The sequence below is a fragment of the Zalophus californianus genome, chromosome 6, assembly GCF_009762305.2.
Source record: "Zalophus californianus isolate mZalCal1 chromosome 6, mZalCal1.pri.v2, whole genome shotgun sequence".
Classification (NCBI taxonomy): Eukaryota; Metazoa; Chordata; class Mammalia; order Carnivora; family Otariidae; genus Zalophus; species Zalophus californianus.
Window position 1 is genome coordinate 116,350,607 of NC_045600.1, and position 15,743 is coordinate 116,366,349.

At 39.7% G+C, this 15,743-nt stretch overlaps 1 protein-coding gene across 6 annotated transcripts in view; it reads right to left on the bottom strand.

The window, feature by feature from the left end:
• Positions 1-423: 423 nt before the first annotated feature.
• The window catches only part of FBXO22 (F-box protein 22), a 30,342-nt gene continuing 15,022 nt past the window's right edge, over positions 424-15,743 (bottom strand). For all 6 annotated transcript variants that reach the window (XM_035728258.1, XM_035728255.1, XM_035728257.1 and 3 more), the window contains 2 exons: positions 5,279-5,444; positions 424-2,667 (listed from right to left, as the gene is read on the bottom strand). In XM_035728258.1, coding sequence (XP_035584151.1) covers positions 2,250-2,667; positions 5,279-5,444 — 584 coding nt within the window. In that variant the 3' untranslated portion in view covers positions 424-2,249. The remainder of the gene's footprint in view (positions 2,668-5,278; positions 5,445-15,743) is intronic.

The following is a 15,743-nucleotide window of genomic DNA, read 5'->3' on the forward strand; positions in this document are numbered from 1 at the left end:
CATTTCTAGGAATTTAGTATGTTTTTAGCTGAAAAAATTATCCTTGAATGCTTGCTTTTGTTTAACACAGGTCTTCAAAATTGTAATTATTTCATCTTAACTTTAAATTCCTGTTCCTTTCTATGGAACATCAAGACTTCTAGAGGCAGGGTAGATGGCTTTGTTTTCACCAATACTACAGTTGTTTCTATTGAGTCAGTTTCTCCCCTTTCTATTCTGCACCAAGATCACAACCTTGTAGTCAAATGCATTTACATAACAAGCCCCCAAAGCTCAGATACACAAAGGGACCCTATAATCTCAAATATCGTATTGAAACGATTCTACAGCAGACTCTCCTTTGGGAAGTAGTAAAACATTTTGTATAAGTATTAATTTGAAAAATAAAATAATCCATTCAATCATGCTCATTTTGTTCATATTTTTAGTTTTTCAGATCCTTTTTCCTCTAGTATTCAAACAACACTTGTTAATATCAGAGACAAGGAAAATTTACAAAGTATTTTCCTTATGTGCTATGTAGGCATATCCAGAGACTTGAATTTTGAGTACTGCGTACCCATTTCATAATGAGTAACCAATGTCAAAAAACAGAAAAGTTTAACAACTAAAAGCTAGATATTAATATTCACAGATAAAAAACTCTAAAACTTTTCTTTGGACTTTCTTCAGGAACTAAGATTTAGGATAACCACACAATAAATATGTGGTTTTATTTTTATCATCATATACATATACAGCAAGAGAAAACCTTTTAATGTAAAAACTGAGAAAGTGATTAAAAATAGAAAAGCAGAAAGGTTAATACCTTTGATTTCACTTACCTTGCAGGTTTTCTGTTGTTCTGTTAGAACCACTGACCATTACAAAAGAGCCATACATCAGACATATATCATACTTAGGTAGAATAAGCTAATATAAACATCTATTATAATGAAGAACAGTGGCTGAGGCAAGATTGATGTTAATTTCGATCTTGTAAGACAGTATGGAGATAGGCAATCCAAGCCATGTATGGTAGCACTTCAACAAAATTGTACAGCGACCCAGGCCCCTTCTTTCTATGTGATTCTCTTCAGTAATGTTGCCTCTTCTGGAGAGTTCAAGATGTCTCACTAGCAGATCCACTTCCAAGCAACAAGCTCAAGAAAGGGCAAAAAAAGTCACACCCCTCACATTTCACTGGCCACAACAGTCAATGGCAAGGGACACTAGGAAATGAAGTCTTTGTTACTACAGGCATGTGCCTAGCTGAAAATCAAAGGTTCTATCAATCACTATGTGAAGAAAGGTCACTAGGGAAAATTGGTGTTCTATGAACATATCTCATGTAGATATTAGCATAGTTAGAAATACAAGCTTAAAAATCATTCTACTGGGAACATGGCAGGATTTACTAGCTGACAACTACTATTCTGGGTTTTCATTTCTGAAGTATTGATTACTTCCATCATTCAGTCACCAAAAGCAATGACATGCAAAACACTGTCTGAGTTTCCAAGGTTATGTTTTATTGGTATAAAACCAAAATAAGGTGATGTAATGGTCTGGTCTGCCTGTTAGCTATACAGAACTAGGTGAAGAAAAGGATTTTATTTTCTCTTACAATTTCTTCATTGAGGGAAAAGGAAAATTATTTTTTCCTTATGAAGTAGTAAAATACCGATTACTCTTGGCAACTTATTTGACTAAGAAAATTTTGGGTACTAGAACAAAAATAATTTTTATCAAATAAGTAAAAAGTCAGTAATAATTTTGTTATAGCTTCTGAAAAAATTTGCAAAACTGTAAAGCAGAGAAAGATTTCTCAAGCTATCCATGTATTTTTTCCTCCATTAAGGGAGAAAAAAATGTCTTCATGATTTTGCTAAAAGATCTAACAATGCAGAGGTAGTCATGGAATGTCTTAAATCTCCATCCTATTGATAAATCCTTTCAATCTTCCTATGCAGAAGACTATTTATAAAAAGTCACATTACACAGCAGCTACACAACCTGGTACAATACAGCCATAATCAGGGTTGTGCCTCATTATGGAAAAGTTCTCAATTCTGTTTGTGTTTTGTTATATACGAAGTTGTCCTTCATCTAACTTATTAAAAACTACCCCTAATATAATCTTTAGTCAGAGCTACAAAACTGATACATGTAGTTATTACTTTTTTGAAATACACATATCCCAGTTTCCATTTTCTAGGAAAGACAGAGCCCAAAAATTATATATTGTGAAAGCCACTTTACAGGAGGCTTTATTTAGATGACCCAAGATGAATCAGTGCCATTATTGTTGTATAGCTGTGAAACAGATCATCATCCTTTACCTCATTACATTTCTTCAATATAAAGTTCCCAGTGACTATGCGATCGCATCCAATTTCTCCATTTCCAAAGAAGCCAAATAAAGGAACACTAGGAAAAAACTTTCTGAATGCATCAGCTTCAACATTCCCCTTGGCTCTATAATACTGAAAGCCCCTGCCAACACATGCAAACATGAAGCCAATGGTATTCCGTTCTGGAATGTTGGCAGCTTTAAGGCGCTGCATTGCAGCCTCAACGGTCTTCTCGTCATTGACATCTTCGTTGAGTAGCACAGTGGCACTCTGGATTCGGTGTCCACTAAATGACAGTCCAACTACACCAGTGGCATCAATATCCAGAGGGTGTCTGGAATTAAATCAGAATAGTGTGGTGATACATCATAAAACAAAATATAAACTCAAGTGTAGAAGAAAACTCCTGATTCACTGGTTAGGAGCTGCTGCCTTTAAGAGCCTACACCCAGTCTAAAGCTAAGGCTCACCTTTCCAGATAAAAGCAGTGTAATAGGGATTAAAAATTAAACTATGAATACATTTAAAAGAATGCAGGGAAGCAGATCTATGAAGAAGTAAGCAACTATTTTTTTAGTCACAAATTCGAGGGGCAAATGCATCTCCACAAAGATTTCTGACAACCATCCTGGGTTTTTAGAAAAGATATAAAGTATCCTTAAACCTTTCTCACTTTCTTAAAGGAATCTTAAAAATTTTATTCATACGCAAGGTGATTATCTGTTAAATAAAGTTTTCTGGTATTATTTACATGTTTGGTATCTTTCTCCCCCTTATCTCGGCTGTCACATTCTAAAAAAGATATATTAGATATTTAATCATGGATGATAATTTTATTAAGAACCTGTTAACTCCAGAAGTTTTAGCTTTAAATGTTGTTTGGTACATAAAGAAACAAGATTCCATTGCTGTGTCTTATTTATTACTTTCAGCCTAGAATTCAGCTTAACCTAAAGGTAAAAAAATGTTTTGTTTATATTTGCCTGTTTTTCTTAAGGAAATATTTTATCCTTACTGAAGAAAACAAAGTGTCAAAGTTATAAAGCATAATACAGTGAACACCTACAGGAGAAAAACAAATACCTTATTATTTCTATCATGTTTACCAACATGTGAGTTGATGAAATGGGCAAGATTCACTGGGCTAACAAGAAACTTAACTCAAAAAGCTTAAGTGACTAAGATAATAAGGCTAGCTTAGTAGCAAAACCTGTTTCTGAGGAGAATGGACCTTCTGAAGTCCACTGCTCCTTTAACTTTATTACAATTACTCTTTGGCCTACCATTGCAACATGTATTGTCAATTTCTTGCCTCAAAGAATGACTTACCTATCTTTTTTTTTGGCAAGGTGGTATCTGGACACTATTAAAATGGAGCTTTGATTTACTCAATGGCTTCTCTTACCCACTGACACAGTGGGAATTTAATTTAATTTTAATTAAAATTAATGTGTCGTGTAAAGGGTAACAATTCTTGAGGGATATTTCCCACAATAGGTATAAAAAGATGATGTACAGACACCTGATCACACTAACAGGCTTGCATGTCAGACGCTGTATGTCTGGCCTGAGTGCGATTGGCATTTCAAAGGTAAATGAGGTATTAAGTCATCACTGCCGTATTGTATACAATTTAGAGGTAAAAGCAAAGACACAAAATCAGGCAAGAGGAGAAATAATCCCCAGGTAATTACTGAGAATTAGGTGTATTTATGTCTGAAATCCAATGTCTGATATCCTACTGCTTAGAATTCAGTGCACTTGCTTTCCTCGCTTCTTCCTCACTGGTAGTCCAGGGACCTCGATTTAGCTACAGGTAACCCTTGAACAACATGCGTCAATTACATGTGGATTTTTCTTGGTAAGTACAGTACTGTAAATGTATTTTCCTTATGATTTTCATAATAACATCTTTTCTTAGCTTTCCTTCTTGTAAGAATACATATATGTGTTAATTGTTCATGTTATCAGTATGGCTTCTGGTCAACAGTAGGCTATTAGTAGTTAGGTTGCTGGGGAGTCACAAGTTATACATGGATTTTCAACTGCGCAGGCATTGTTCAAGGGTCATTTGTATTTGCTTTCCATGATCCCTGATCAGCTGAAGCTGATCAATCAGTGGAGACTTCCAGAAGGGAAATTTTAACTGGGATGATTTACACTGCTTTTAAAGACAATGATCTCTAACATCTGTTGCCATTTCACCACTCTAGTATCCAAGCACTAAACACAAATAGAGTGAGAAATGAATACTAGTGTTTGCAGGAAGTATCTGGGGATGAGAGGTTTTCATTTTCCTACTTTTGGATATTCATGTCCGCTTAATTAGCTCAGACTCAAAAAATACTACAAACTCTCTTTCAAAATGGAAAGGGAGTAATGGCTCCCAAGATAACTGAAGCAAGTATTATTCATCTTCGAAAGCAAAAGCCTTAGTAACAAAATCAAAAAGAAGCTTTCAAAAAGATCTAGTAAACATTTCCCAAAATGTGTGCCAATATACCAACAGGCATGCAAGATGCTCCACAGGTTTGAGAACTGTCATTCCCTCTCTAGAGGATTTCTATAGCACTGGGCATATCAGAGCCTCTAAGAAGTTTTACCATGAAGATTCACTGTTTAAGCATGTGTTTCCTTTAGAAGAGAAAATAGAACTACAGAGGAAGTGATCACTGCAGTTGTATAGAGTACAGAGCTGTCAGGGGAGATACCAATAGACAATGTTGAAAACCAATTTTGAGTATGAATCCAGTTAAGAGTAAGTTATTAGAAGACAACATAAAGATTCATTTAACTGTAAGCAGAATTATGTGGAGTATTATAAAATGGAATGAACCATTAGCTTAGCAATTCTGTAAATGGGTATTTTAAAAAACCCAAGATAAGAAAAACCTGACAACATTTCTGGTCATGTATAGGCGAAATCAGAAGCACACGAGACATACTTGTCAGAGGTCAGTGATGCCAGGTTGTCTACCTGGCCTCCAGCCAAGATGACGTTCATATCACTGAAATGGCTGATGACTCGCTGCAGATAATTACTGGCTCCTGCTTTACAGCAATTATAGCCAAATACCAGGACCACACGAAGCTCAGGGTTATCTAAAAGGCCTGCAGAGAAAAGAAGAGCAACAATTAAAGATAGCCTTCAAACAGGTATATCAAATTTTATTACAATTTTATTTTCTATATTTTTGCAAAATGAAATGTTTCTGTTAATGACTTGCACTTCTAGTTATGCGCAGTTTAGTGCTGAAGCTATCCTGTTTCCTTTTTTATTTTCTTTTTACAAACTTTAACACTGTTCAAAATGTTTGCTGCAATTAATTTTCCTCATTAAAAAAATGAAACGGCTATTTGAAAATAATACAACCCACACAACACAAATTAGGAAGCAGCTATGGGACTGAGCAGCACCCGTGGTGGAGCTTGATGTAATCGCTATATAGGCTACCACCTGGAATGAAAGGGAATGCTGGTTTACACAGAACGGAGTTAGCAGTAGCGATAATGTAAAGATCTGGAGAAAACAGAAAAGGTGCCAACCACCTGTAGTGTGTTTAATGGTGGTCCCCCCCAAAATATATCCACATCAATGTGGAACCCATTTGGGAAAAGGGTCTTTGCAGATGTGATTAAAGATCTTGAGATGAGATCATCTGTTTATTATCCAGGCAGGTTCCATAAATACTATGATAAATGTCCTTAGAAGAGATATACAAGAGACACAGACATAAGAGGAGGCAATGTGACCACAGAAGCAGAGACTGGAGTGATGCAACCAGAAGGACTATCAATAGTCACCAGAAGGTGGAAGAGATAAAGAGATTCACCCTAGAGCCTCCAGAGGGGGTGCTGCCCTTTCAACACCTTGATTTCAGACTCTCGGACTGTGACAGAATACATTTCTGTTGCTTTAAGTCCCTAAGTTTGTGGTCATTTGTTACAGCAGCCTCAGGAAACTGATACATCATGAAAATACATATAGGCCCAATGCACCTTTTCCAAGAAAGGGGGTGGGAGTGAAGATGGATTTCAAACTCTTTCCAAAGCAAGAAAATGTTCAATTCTGTACCATATGGACAAAAGGAGCTTCCACTAGGGGGCGATATAGCCCAAAAGGAGACCTGCTGTACTCCTGCACTCCCTCACAAATTCCCCAGCTTTCACCTGAGCCTCTGGGCACTTTAAGACTACCAATTTGAAATTTTCTGGCATTATCAAATTCATAATTGGAAAGGAACAGAAAAAAACCCAACACCTAACCCACACTCCTGTTTCCACTGAGTGAGTCACATGACTTCCATCTTGACCTAAGGTGAAGGTCATCAGAAATCAGTCTCATGCAGCACCTGGGTGGCTCAGTCGTTAAGCGTCTGCCTTCGGCTCAGGTTATGATCCCAGGGTCCTAGGATTGAGACCCGCATCGGGCTCCCTGCTCCACGGGAAGCCTGCTTCTCCCTCTCCCACTCCCCCTGCTTGTGTTCCTGCTCTATCTCTCTCTCTCTCCCTAATAAAGAAATAAAATCTTAAAAAAAAAAAGAAATCAGGCTTATTAAAGAAACTGAGGTGCGGGGCAGGGGAATGACTAATTACTAACACCAAATAATGGCTTATCAAGGGACACTTCCACTGGTCCACTTTTAATTCTCTACACAATAAATCACTGATCTGGAGAATGAAAAGGATATTTCTATACAAATCCAATACTTTCATGATACCATATACCCTAAACCATTATTAAAAGATCTTTTTTCCCCACAAAGACCAGAGCAGCACATTTGGAGAGAATGTTTTTTCTTTTCTAAAATGAATTTTCAGAGTTGGAAGAGGGCTGTGGGATCAATTGTCTAGTCTTACTTTACAAGTAAGGGCTGCTAATCCCAGAAAAGTGACCAGCCCAGGAGAGTAACATGGTAGGCTCTAGATTAAAACCCATACCTTCTCTCAGAGTTTTAAGTTTCAGAAACCTAAAGCTTCTAAATCTCTACCTTCCCTACTGTTTTCTAAGCTCTAGACCCTCTTTTATAATTGTCTACTAAACATTGTCATCTGAGTATTTTAAAGGCACTGCCCTCATTTATTTAAAAAACACACAGCCAGTACTTTCCACATCTTCCTCCAGTGGTATTGCTCTACAACTGAGGGAGGCATGGTGGGCTGGGGACTATTCTGCCACCACTGTGGCCTGGGAGTAAGCCCCCGCCACCCTCTTATGGTCTGAGTTTTCTAGCCCTCTGCTCCCATATCTAAATGAAGTTGACCACAAGGGCAAGAAAGCATGAAAGATCATTGACACTGTCTTCCTGTCACTTAAGAGTTTTTCATGGACTGGGTAGCTTCTAAAAGCAAGTACCATCAGTTAGGTTTTAGCAACATTTTTCTCTGCTTTGCATCTGATCATTGCAGGTGCCTCCCTCAAGATTCTCTATGAAATCTCCATATAATTTAAAAACTTAGTCCTTCGATAGAATCCCAGGAATTCAGCTAGATAGGGATCAAACCATTCTGAACACCTGCAAACTCAACAGGATATTGAAGAAAAGAATAGCAGCAACTCTGAACAGAAAAGCGACCACTTTCTGGAAGGTAGGACGTGCGAAGAAGTGAATCTGAGGCAATATTTGGGAGGATAGACGGTAGGGGAGGGGGCCTCCATCAGCCGCTTCTGGCAAGTGATAGAGCAGCAGAGCACAAAATCAGAAATTTTAGAAGTCGGCTCTGCTGAGGGACGTCGCTCCAGTGGCTAAGTGGGGTGCGGAACCCTCGCAGGACAGTGTGGTCTCAGGACCCTTGGGGTCACAGAAAGACCAGGGGTGCCTGAGTGCGGCAGAGCTCCCAAGTATCGGAGCGGGGAAGCCGACTGCAGAGACGGAGCCAAGGAGTGGGCTCTCAGCTCGGGGTTGCCATAAACTGTGATCGGTGACAGTCGGGCCACTGCTCCTCCAGCAGGGACCCAACAAGCAGCAGATCCGGGGAGACTCCCCTTCCTCCCCCGGGAGGAGCGGCGCGGGAGCACACCGCAGGGATCTGCTGGGTTTGGAGACTCCACACGGGGTCAGGGGCCAGAGATAGAAACGCTGGGTCACAGGTGGGGTGAGCACGGAGTGTGGCCAGAGCCCGGAGAGGAGGGAGTGACTGACTGCTTTTCTCTGGGGGTGCACTGAGGAGCGGAGCCCTGAGTTCTCGGCTCCACCGGGGCGGAGGTAATTTTTAAAATTTTCTTTTTTTTTAAAGAATTTTTCTTCTTTCCTTTTTCAACCAACTTATCAGTTCCTTTTTTAAAATCTTTTTTAATTTTCATTTTTATAGTCATATTCTATCCCTTCATTGTATTTAACCTTATACACACACACATATATAAACTTTTCGTTCTTTAAAATTTTGGGATGCAGTTTCTTCTAAGAGACCAAAATAGACCCAAAATCTACTGTATGGCTCTGTTCTATTCACCAGCCTGATCATATTCTTTTTTTTTCCTCCTTTTTCTTTTCCCCCTGGTTGCGGGTCTCATCTGGATTCTTTAGTGTATATTTCATTTCTCTGGGGTCGCTGTTACCCTTTGAGCATTTTGGTCTCTCGTTCATCTATTCTTCTCTCGACAAAATGACAAGATGGAAAAACTCACCTCAAAAAACAGAACGAGATTCAATACCAACTGCCAGGGACCTAATCAATATGGAAGATGTAGTAATCATTAGTTAAGTAACCAATCATTAGTAAGATGTAGGAACTAGAGTTCAGAATAACAATTATATAGATAGTAGCTGGGCTTGAAAAAAGCATAGACAACACTAGAGAATCGCTTTCTGGAGAAATAAAAGAACTAAAATCTAACCAAGTCAAAATCAAACAGGCTATTAATGAGATGCAATAAAAAACGGAGGCTCTAACTGCCAGGATAAATGAGGCAGAAGAGAGAATTAGATATATAGAAAACAAAATGATGGAGAATCAAGAAGCTCAGAAAAAGAGAGATAAACAACTACTGGATCATGAGGGGAGAATTCAAGAGATAAATGATACCATGAAGCAAAACAGTATTAGAATAATTGGGATCCCAGAAGAAGAGAAAGGGGGGCAGAAGGTATACAGGAGCAAGTTACAGCAGAAAACGTCCCCAAATTGGGGAAGGAAACAGGCATCAAAATCCATGGGGCACAGAGAACCCCCCTCAAAATTAATAAAAATAGGTCAACACCCCAACATCTAATATAAAACTTACAAATCTCAGAGACAAAGAGAAAATCCTGAAAGCAGCTTGGGACAAGGTCTGTAACCTACAATGGTAGAAACATTAGATTGGCAGCGCACCTATCCACAGAGACCTGGCAGGCCAGAAAGGACTGGCATGATATATTCAGGGTACTAAACGAGCAAAATATGCAGCCAAGAATACTTTATCCAGCTAGGCTGTCACTGAAAATAGAAGGAGAGAAAGTGCTTCCAAGACAAACAGAAACTAAAAGATGGATCACCAAACCAGCCCCATAAGAAATACTGAAAGGGGTCCTCTAAGCAAAAGAGAGCCCAAAAGTAACACGGACCAGAAAGGAAGAGACAATATACAGTAACAGTCACCTTACAGGCAATACAATGGCACTAAATTCATATCTTTCAATAGTTACCCTGAATGTAAATGGGCTCAATGCCCCAATCAAAAGATACAGGCTATCAGACTGGATAAAAAAGCAAGACCCATTGATATGCTGTCTGCAAGAGACTCATTTTAGACCCAAAGACACACCCAGATTGAAAGTTGGAGGGTGGAAAACCATTTATCATGCTAATGGACATCAAAAGAAAGCTTGGGTGGCAATCCTTGTATCAGACAAATTAGATTTTAAACCAAAGACTGTAATAAGAGATGAGGAAGGACACTGTGTCATACTTACAGGGTCTATCCAACAAGATCTAGTAATTGCAAATACTTATGTCCTTAACATGGGAGCAGCCAATTATATAAACCAATTAATAACAAAATCAAAGAAACATATTGAAGATCATCGAAGCAAAAGATCAACAAGGAAATAAGGGCTTTCAATGACACACTGGACCAGATGGACTTCACAGATACATACAGAACATTCCATCCTAAAACAACAGAACACTCATTCTTCTGGAGTGCACATGGAACTTTCTCCAGAATAGATCACATACTGGGTCACAACAGATACCAAAAGATAGAGATTATTCCCTGCGTATTTTCAGAGTACAATGCTTTGAAACTGGAACTCAATCACAAGAGGAAAGTCGGGAAGAACTCAAAATACATGGAGGCTAAAGAGCATCCTACTAAAGAATGAATGGGTCAACCAAGAAATTAAAGAAGAATTAAAAAAATTCATGGAAACAAATGAAAATGAAAACACAACTGTTCAAAATCTTTGGGATGCAGCAAAGGCAGTCCTAGGAGGAAAGTATATAGCAATACAAGCCTTTCTCAGGAAACAAGAAAGGTCTCAAATATACAACCTAGTCCTAAAGGAGCTGGAGAAAGAACAGGAAATAAAGCCTAAACCCAGCAGGAGAAGAGAAATAATAAAGATCAGAGCAGAAATCAATGAAATAGAAACCAAAAGAACAGTAGAACAGATCAACGAAACTAGGAGGTGGTTTGTTGAAAGAATTAGTAAGATTGATAAACCCGTGGCCAGCCTTATCAAAAAGAAAAGAGAAAGGACCCAAATAAATAAAATCATGAATGAGAGAGGAGAGATCACAACCAACACCAAAGAATTACAATTATAAGCACATATTATGAGCAACTATATGCCAGCAAATTAGACAAACTAGAAGAAATGGATGCATTCTTGGACACTTATAAACTACCAAGACTGAACCAGGAAGAAACAGACAATCTGAACAGACCAATAACCACTAAGGAAATTGAAGCAGTAATCAAAACTCTCCCAACAAACAAGAGCCCAGGGCCAGATAGCTTCCCAAGGGAATTGTACCAGTTAAAGAATTAATACCTATTCTTCTGAAACTGTTCCAAAAAACAGAAATGGAAGGAAAGCTTCCAAACTCTTTTTATGAGGCCAGCATTACCTTGATCCCAAAACCAGACAAAGACCCCACCAAAAGGGAGAATTACAGACCAATATCTTGATGATCATGGATGCCAAAATTCTCACCAAAATACTAGCCAATAGGATCCAACAGTACATTAAGAGGATTATTCCACAAGACCAAGTGGGATTTATTCCTGGGCTGCAAGGGTGGTTCAACATCTGCAAATCATCAATGTGATACAATACATTAATAAAAGAACAAGAACCATATGATACTCTCAATAGATCAGAAAATGCATTTGACAAAGTACAGCGTCCTTTCCTGATAAAAACTCTTCACACACAGTGTAGGGCTAGAGGATACATACCTCAATATCATAAAAGCCATCTATAAAAAACCCACAGCCAATATCATTCTCAATGGGGAAGAACTGAGAGCTTTCCCCCTAAGGTCAGGAACGCGGCAGGGATGTCCACTATCACCACTGCTATTCAACATAGTACTAGAAGTCCTAGCCACAGCAATCAGACAACAAAAAGAAATCAAAGGCATCCAAATCGGTAAAGAAGTCAAACTCTCACTGTTTGCAGATGATATGATACTTTATGTGGAAAACCATAAGAAAAACCAAAGACTCTACCCCAAAACTGCTAGAACTCATACAGGAATTCAGTAAAGTAGCAGGATATAAAATCAATGCACAGAAATCAGTGGCATTCCTATACAAAAACAAGACAGAAGAAAGAGAAATTAAGGAGTCGATCCCATTTACAATTGCACCCAAAACCGTAAGTTACCTAGGAATAAATCTAACCAAAGAGGCAAAGAATCTGTACCCAGAAAACTATAAAATACTCATAAAAGAAAACGAGGAAGACACAAAGAAATGGAAAAACGTTCCATGCTCATGGGTTGGAAGAATAAATATTGTGAAGATGTCAATGCTACCGAGAGCAATCTACACATTCAATGCAATCCCCATCAAAATACCATCCACTTTTTTCAAAGAAATGGAACAAATAATCCTACAATTTGTATGGAACCAGAAAAGACCTCGAATAACCAGAGGAATGTTGAAAAAGAAAAGCAAAGTCGGTGGCATCACAATTCCTGACTTCAAGCTGTATTACAAAGCTGTCATCATCAAGACTCCATGGTACTGGCACAAAAACAGACACATCGATCAATGGAACAGAATCGAGAGCCCAGAAATGGACCCTCAACTCTATGGTCAAGTAATCTTCGACAAAGCAGGAAAGAATGTCCAGTGGAATAAAGACAATCTCTTCAACAAATGGTGTTGGGAAAATTGGACAGCCACATGCAGAAGAATGAAACTGGACCATTTCCTTACATCATACACAAAAGTAGACTCAAAATGGATGAAAGACCTCAAGGTGACACAGGAATCCATCAAAATCCTTGAGGAGAACACAGGCAGCAACCTCTTTGACCTCGGCCGCAGCAACTTCTTCCTAGACACATCTTCAAAGGCAAAGGAAGGAAGGCAAAAATGAACTACTGGGACTTCGGCAAGATAAAAAGCTTTTGCACAAGGAAACAGTCAACAAAACCAAAAGACAACTGACAGAATGGGAGAAGATATTTGCAAATGAATCCTAGCTAACAATACAATGATCAAATCTTACACAGGGTCCCTAAAATGTACAAATGAGTGAAAGATCTTTCCTGATGTCAATGTCTACAAATAAAACTGAAACCTAGAAAACCACTGGGCCCCAAGGGCACTCTTACAGGTTGAGCTTTGCCCAGGAGAATGTCAGAAGGACGTGTTTGTAAAAGAGAAAGAGAATCACAGGTGTGAGGCAGTGTCTGATGTACCTCAAGCATTCTCCAGGGAGGAAAAAAAGCCCTGGCTCTTAAGCTCAAGCTCATCGAGAAGCAATCAGCAGTCCTGAAGCTGCCTTCTCCAGCTCTTCTGTCTTAAAAGGACGTGGGGGAGTGGGGGTCAGAGGTTGCCAGGTACTGCTTTCATGCTTAGAGCCACTTTACTGAACAACTCGAAGCCTTTAGGAAAGAACTGCAGACCATCTTAAGGTGGGATTCCTCCCTTCATTACAATATGCTCCACTGGGTAAGGAGTTCAAAGGTGCCCAGGGGGAGACAGAGAAGAAGTGAAGCGGCTGCAGCTGTAGACATTCCATCCTCCCTTCAGCCCAAGCAGCTCTGCTCTGTTTGCTTTATTTTTATGTTGGTACCCCATGTAAGATTTTATTTAGATACAAACTGTTTCAAAGAAAAGTTAGGAAATTGCTCAACAACTTCCTCACTGAGGAGTCTCAATAAAGTCTTCAACAAAAGCACAAGAGAGGACATCATGGTACTGCTAACTAGGATTCAACAGGGAGTTACTCAGAAGGAAGCTATCAGCAGGAGGGAGGAGGGAAGGGACAAAAGCAAGGAAGAGCATGTGTCCTGTTCTGTAGAGCCAGCAGTTCTCACCAAGGAGACACTGGGCCAGGTGTTCACCTCTGGGAAGCCCATTTGCGCCGGATTGAGGCTGAGGACCCATTCAAGAGCCCCTGAGTTGTCCTGAAATTAACTTTAGCTCATTAGAATACTAAGATCTCCTACGAGCAGAGTTTTCTGCCATTTTCTGAACACAGGATGTATGCACAGCATGCTGACATGCTAGGCATGGGCAACTGAACCAAAATGCCTAAAAATAACAGAATATGTTTAAGTTCCTCAATGTATATCAAGCTCCCCGCCCCCACCCACTCATACTCGGAAAACAATCTTCCTGTACAGACTCCACAGGGAGCCAGTGCTTTGGGAACTACTTTTAACAAATAACAAAAAGTTGCTGTCAACACTTCTTTGGGTTGTGTTCAACAGAATGCACCCTAACCAGTGAACCTCCTGAGCTCAGCTGCAGTGTTACATCACTCAATCAACCCTGAACAAGCAATACAAACTGAGCTTCCTTCCTCTCCTTTCTCCTCCTGTCACTGAGCTGGTTTCTATTTGTTTCAATTACCATTAATTACCTGGGGATTCCCAAATTTCTATCTTTAGTCCTGACTATTCTCCTGAACTCCAGAACTATACATTCAACTGTCTAATCAGTATCCCCAACTCAAATTCAACATGTCCAATCCAGTCTGTCTCCCTTCCCTCAGGAGACGCTACTGTGCAACTGTGCTGGCCAAAAACCTGGGTGACATGGCGGCCACTTCCCTCACTCTCAAAACCCAACATTTTAATCAGTCACCACATCCTGTTGATTCCACCTCAAAACTCTGTCCTGAATCCATCTATGTCTCTTCACCTCCACCTGCCATCACCTCTTGCCTTAACCACTACAACAGCCTCCTGTTTTTCCTATATCTGCTCTCATATTCCTCCAAATTGATGGCCACACCACAGCCAGAGGGGTATTATAAAAAGACCTATCTGATTCTGTCACTTTTTTGTTTAGAATCCTGGCTTCCCACTGACCTTAAATAATGTAAAATCCTTACTATGTTTTATGGGCATGTGGCCCCAGCTTGCCTCTACAGCTTCACCTCACATCACACTCCCCACTTCTCCAGACACACTAGGTTTCACAAATGGGCATGTGAATCCATGGCATTTGAATCCTGAACGTGCATTACCAGGCCCTTTCTATTTCCTATCCTTGATCTTAGGCGACCTTGCTCTATTTTTGTCAGCAACCTAGAAAGAAGGTAAAGACCACCTATAATATTCCTCCCTACTCCACATCTGAGGGACCCTTCCCCACTCTAGTTCACTTCTTAGGACCCTGTCCAAATGTCACTTTCCCACCACCCCACACTAGACTTTGAGTTCCATGGTTATATGTTTTCTAGCACCTCTGTGCTTCTACTTGGTATACATTTCACATCTGTGGTACCTTATTCAAAATCGGTCTGTTCTGCTAGACTGGGAGCTCCAGAAGGCAGGAACTTAACAATGTATTTCTAGAGTCCCACACATATAGTGACTGGCATGTGCCATGCATGCAAATAGTTTCTAAATGAACAATGGCTTTTCCTGAAGCTTTGGTGAGGTGTTTCTACCCTTCTCATGAATTAAGTGCTGGCCCACGCATGTATTTTTTTTCATCCCAGAGACTATTTTTTTTTAAAGATTTATTTATTTATTTGAGACAGAGACAGAACACAAATGGGGGGGAGGGGCAGAGGAAGAGGGAGAAGCAGACTCCCCACTGAGCAGGGAGCCCCACACAGGGTTCAATCTCAGGACCCTGGGATCATGACCTGAGCCGAAGGCAGATGCTTAACCAACTGAGCCACCCAGACGCCCCCTGCCCGAGACTATTTTTAACAGACCTTAGAACACACAGACCTTAGGACAACCTATGCCTTATTGTAAAAATGTGCCATTTTTGGTAAGTTCAAAAAG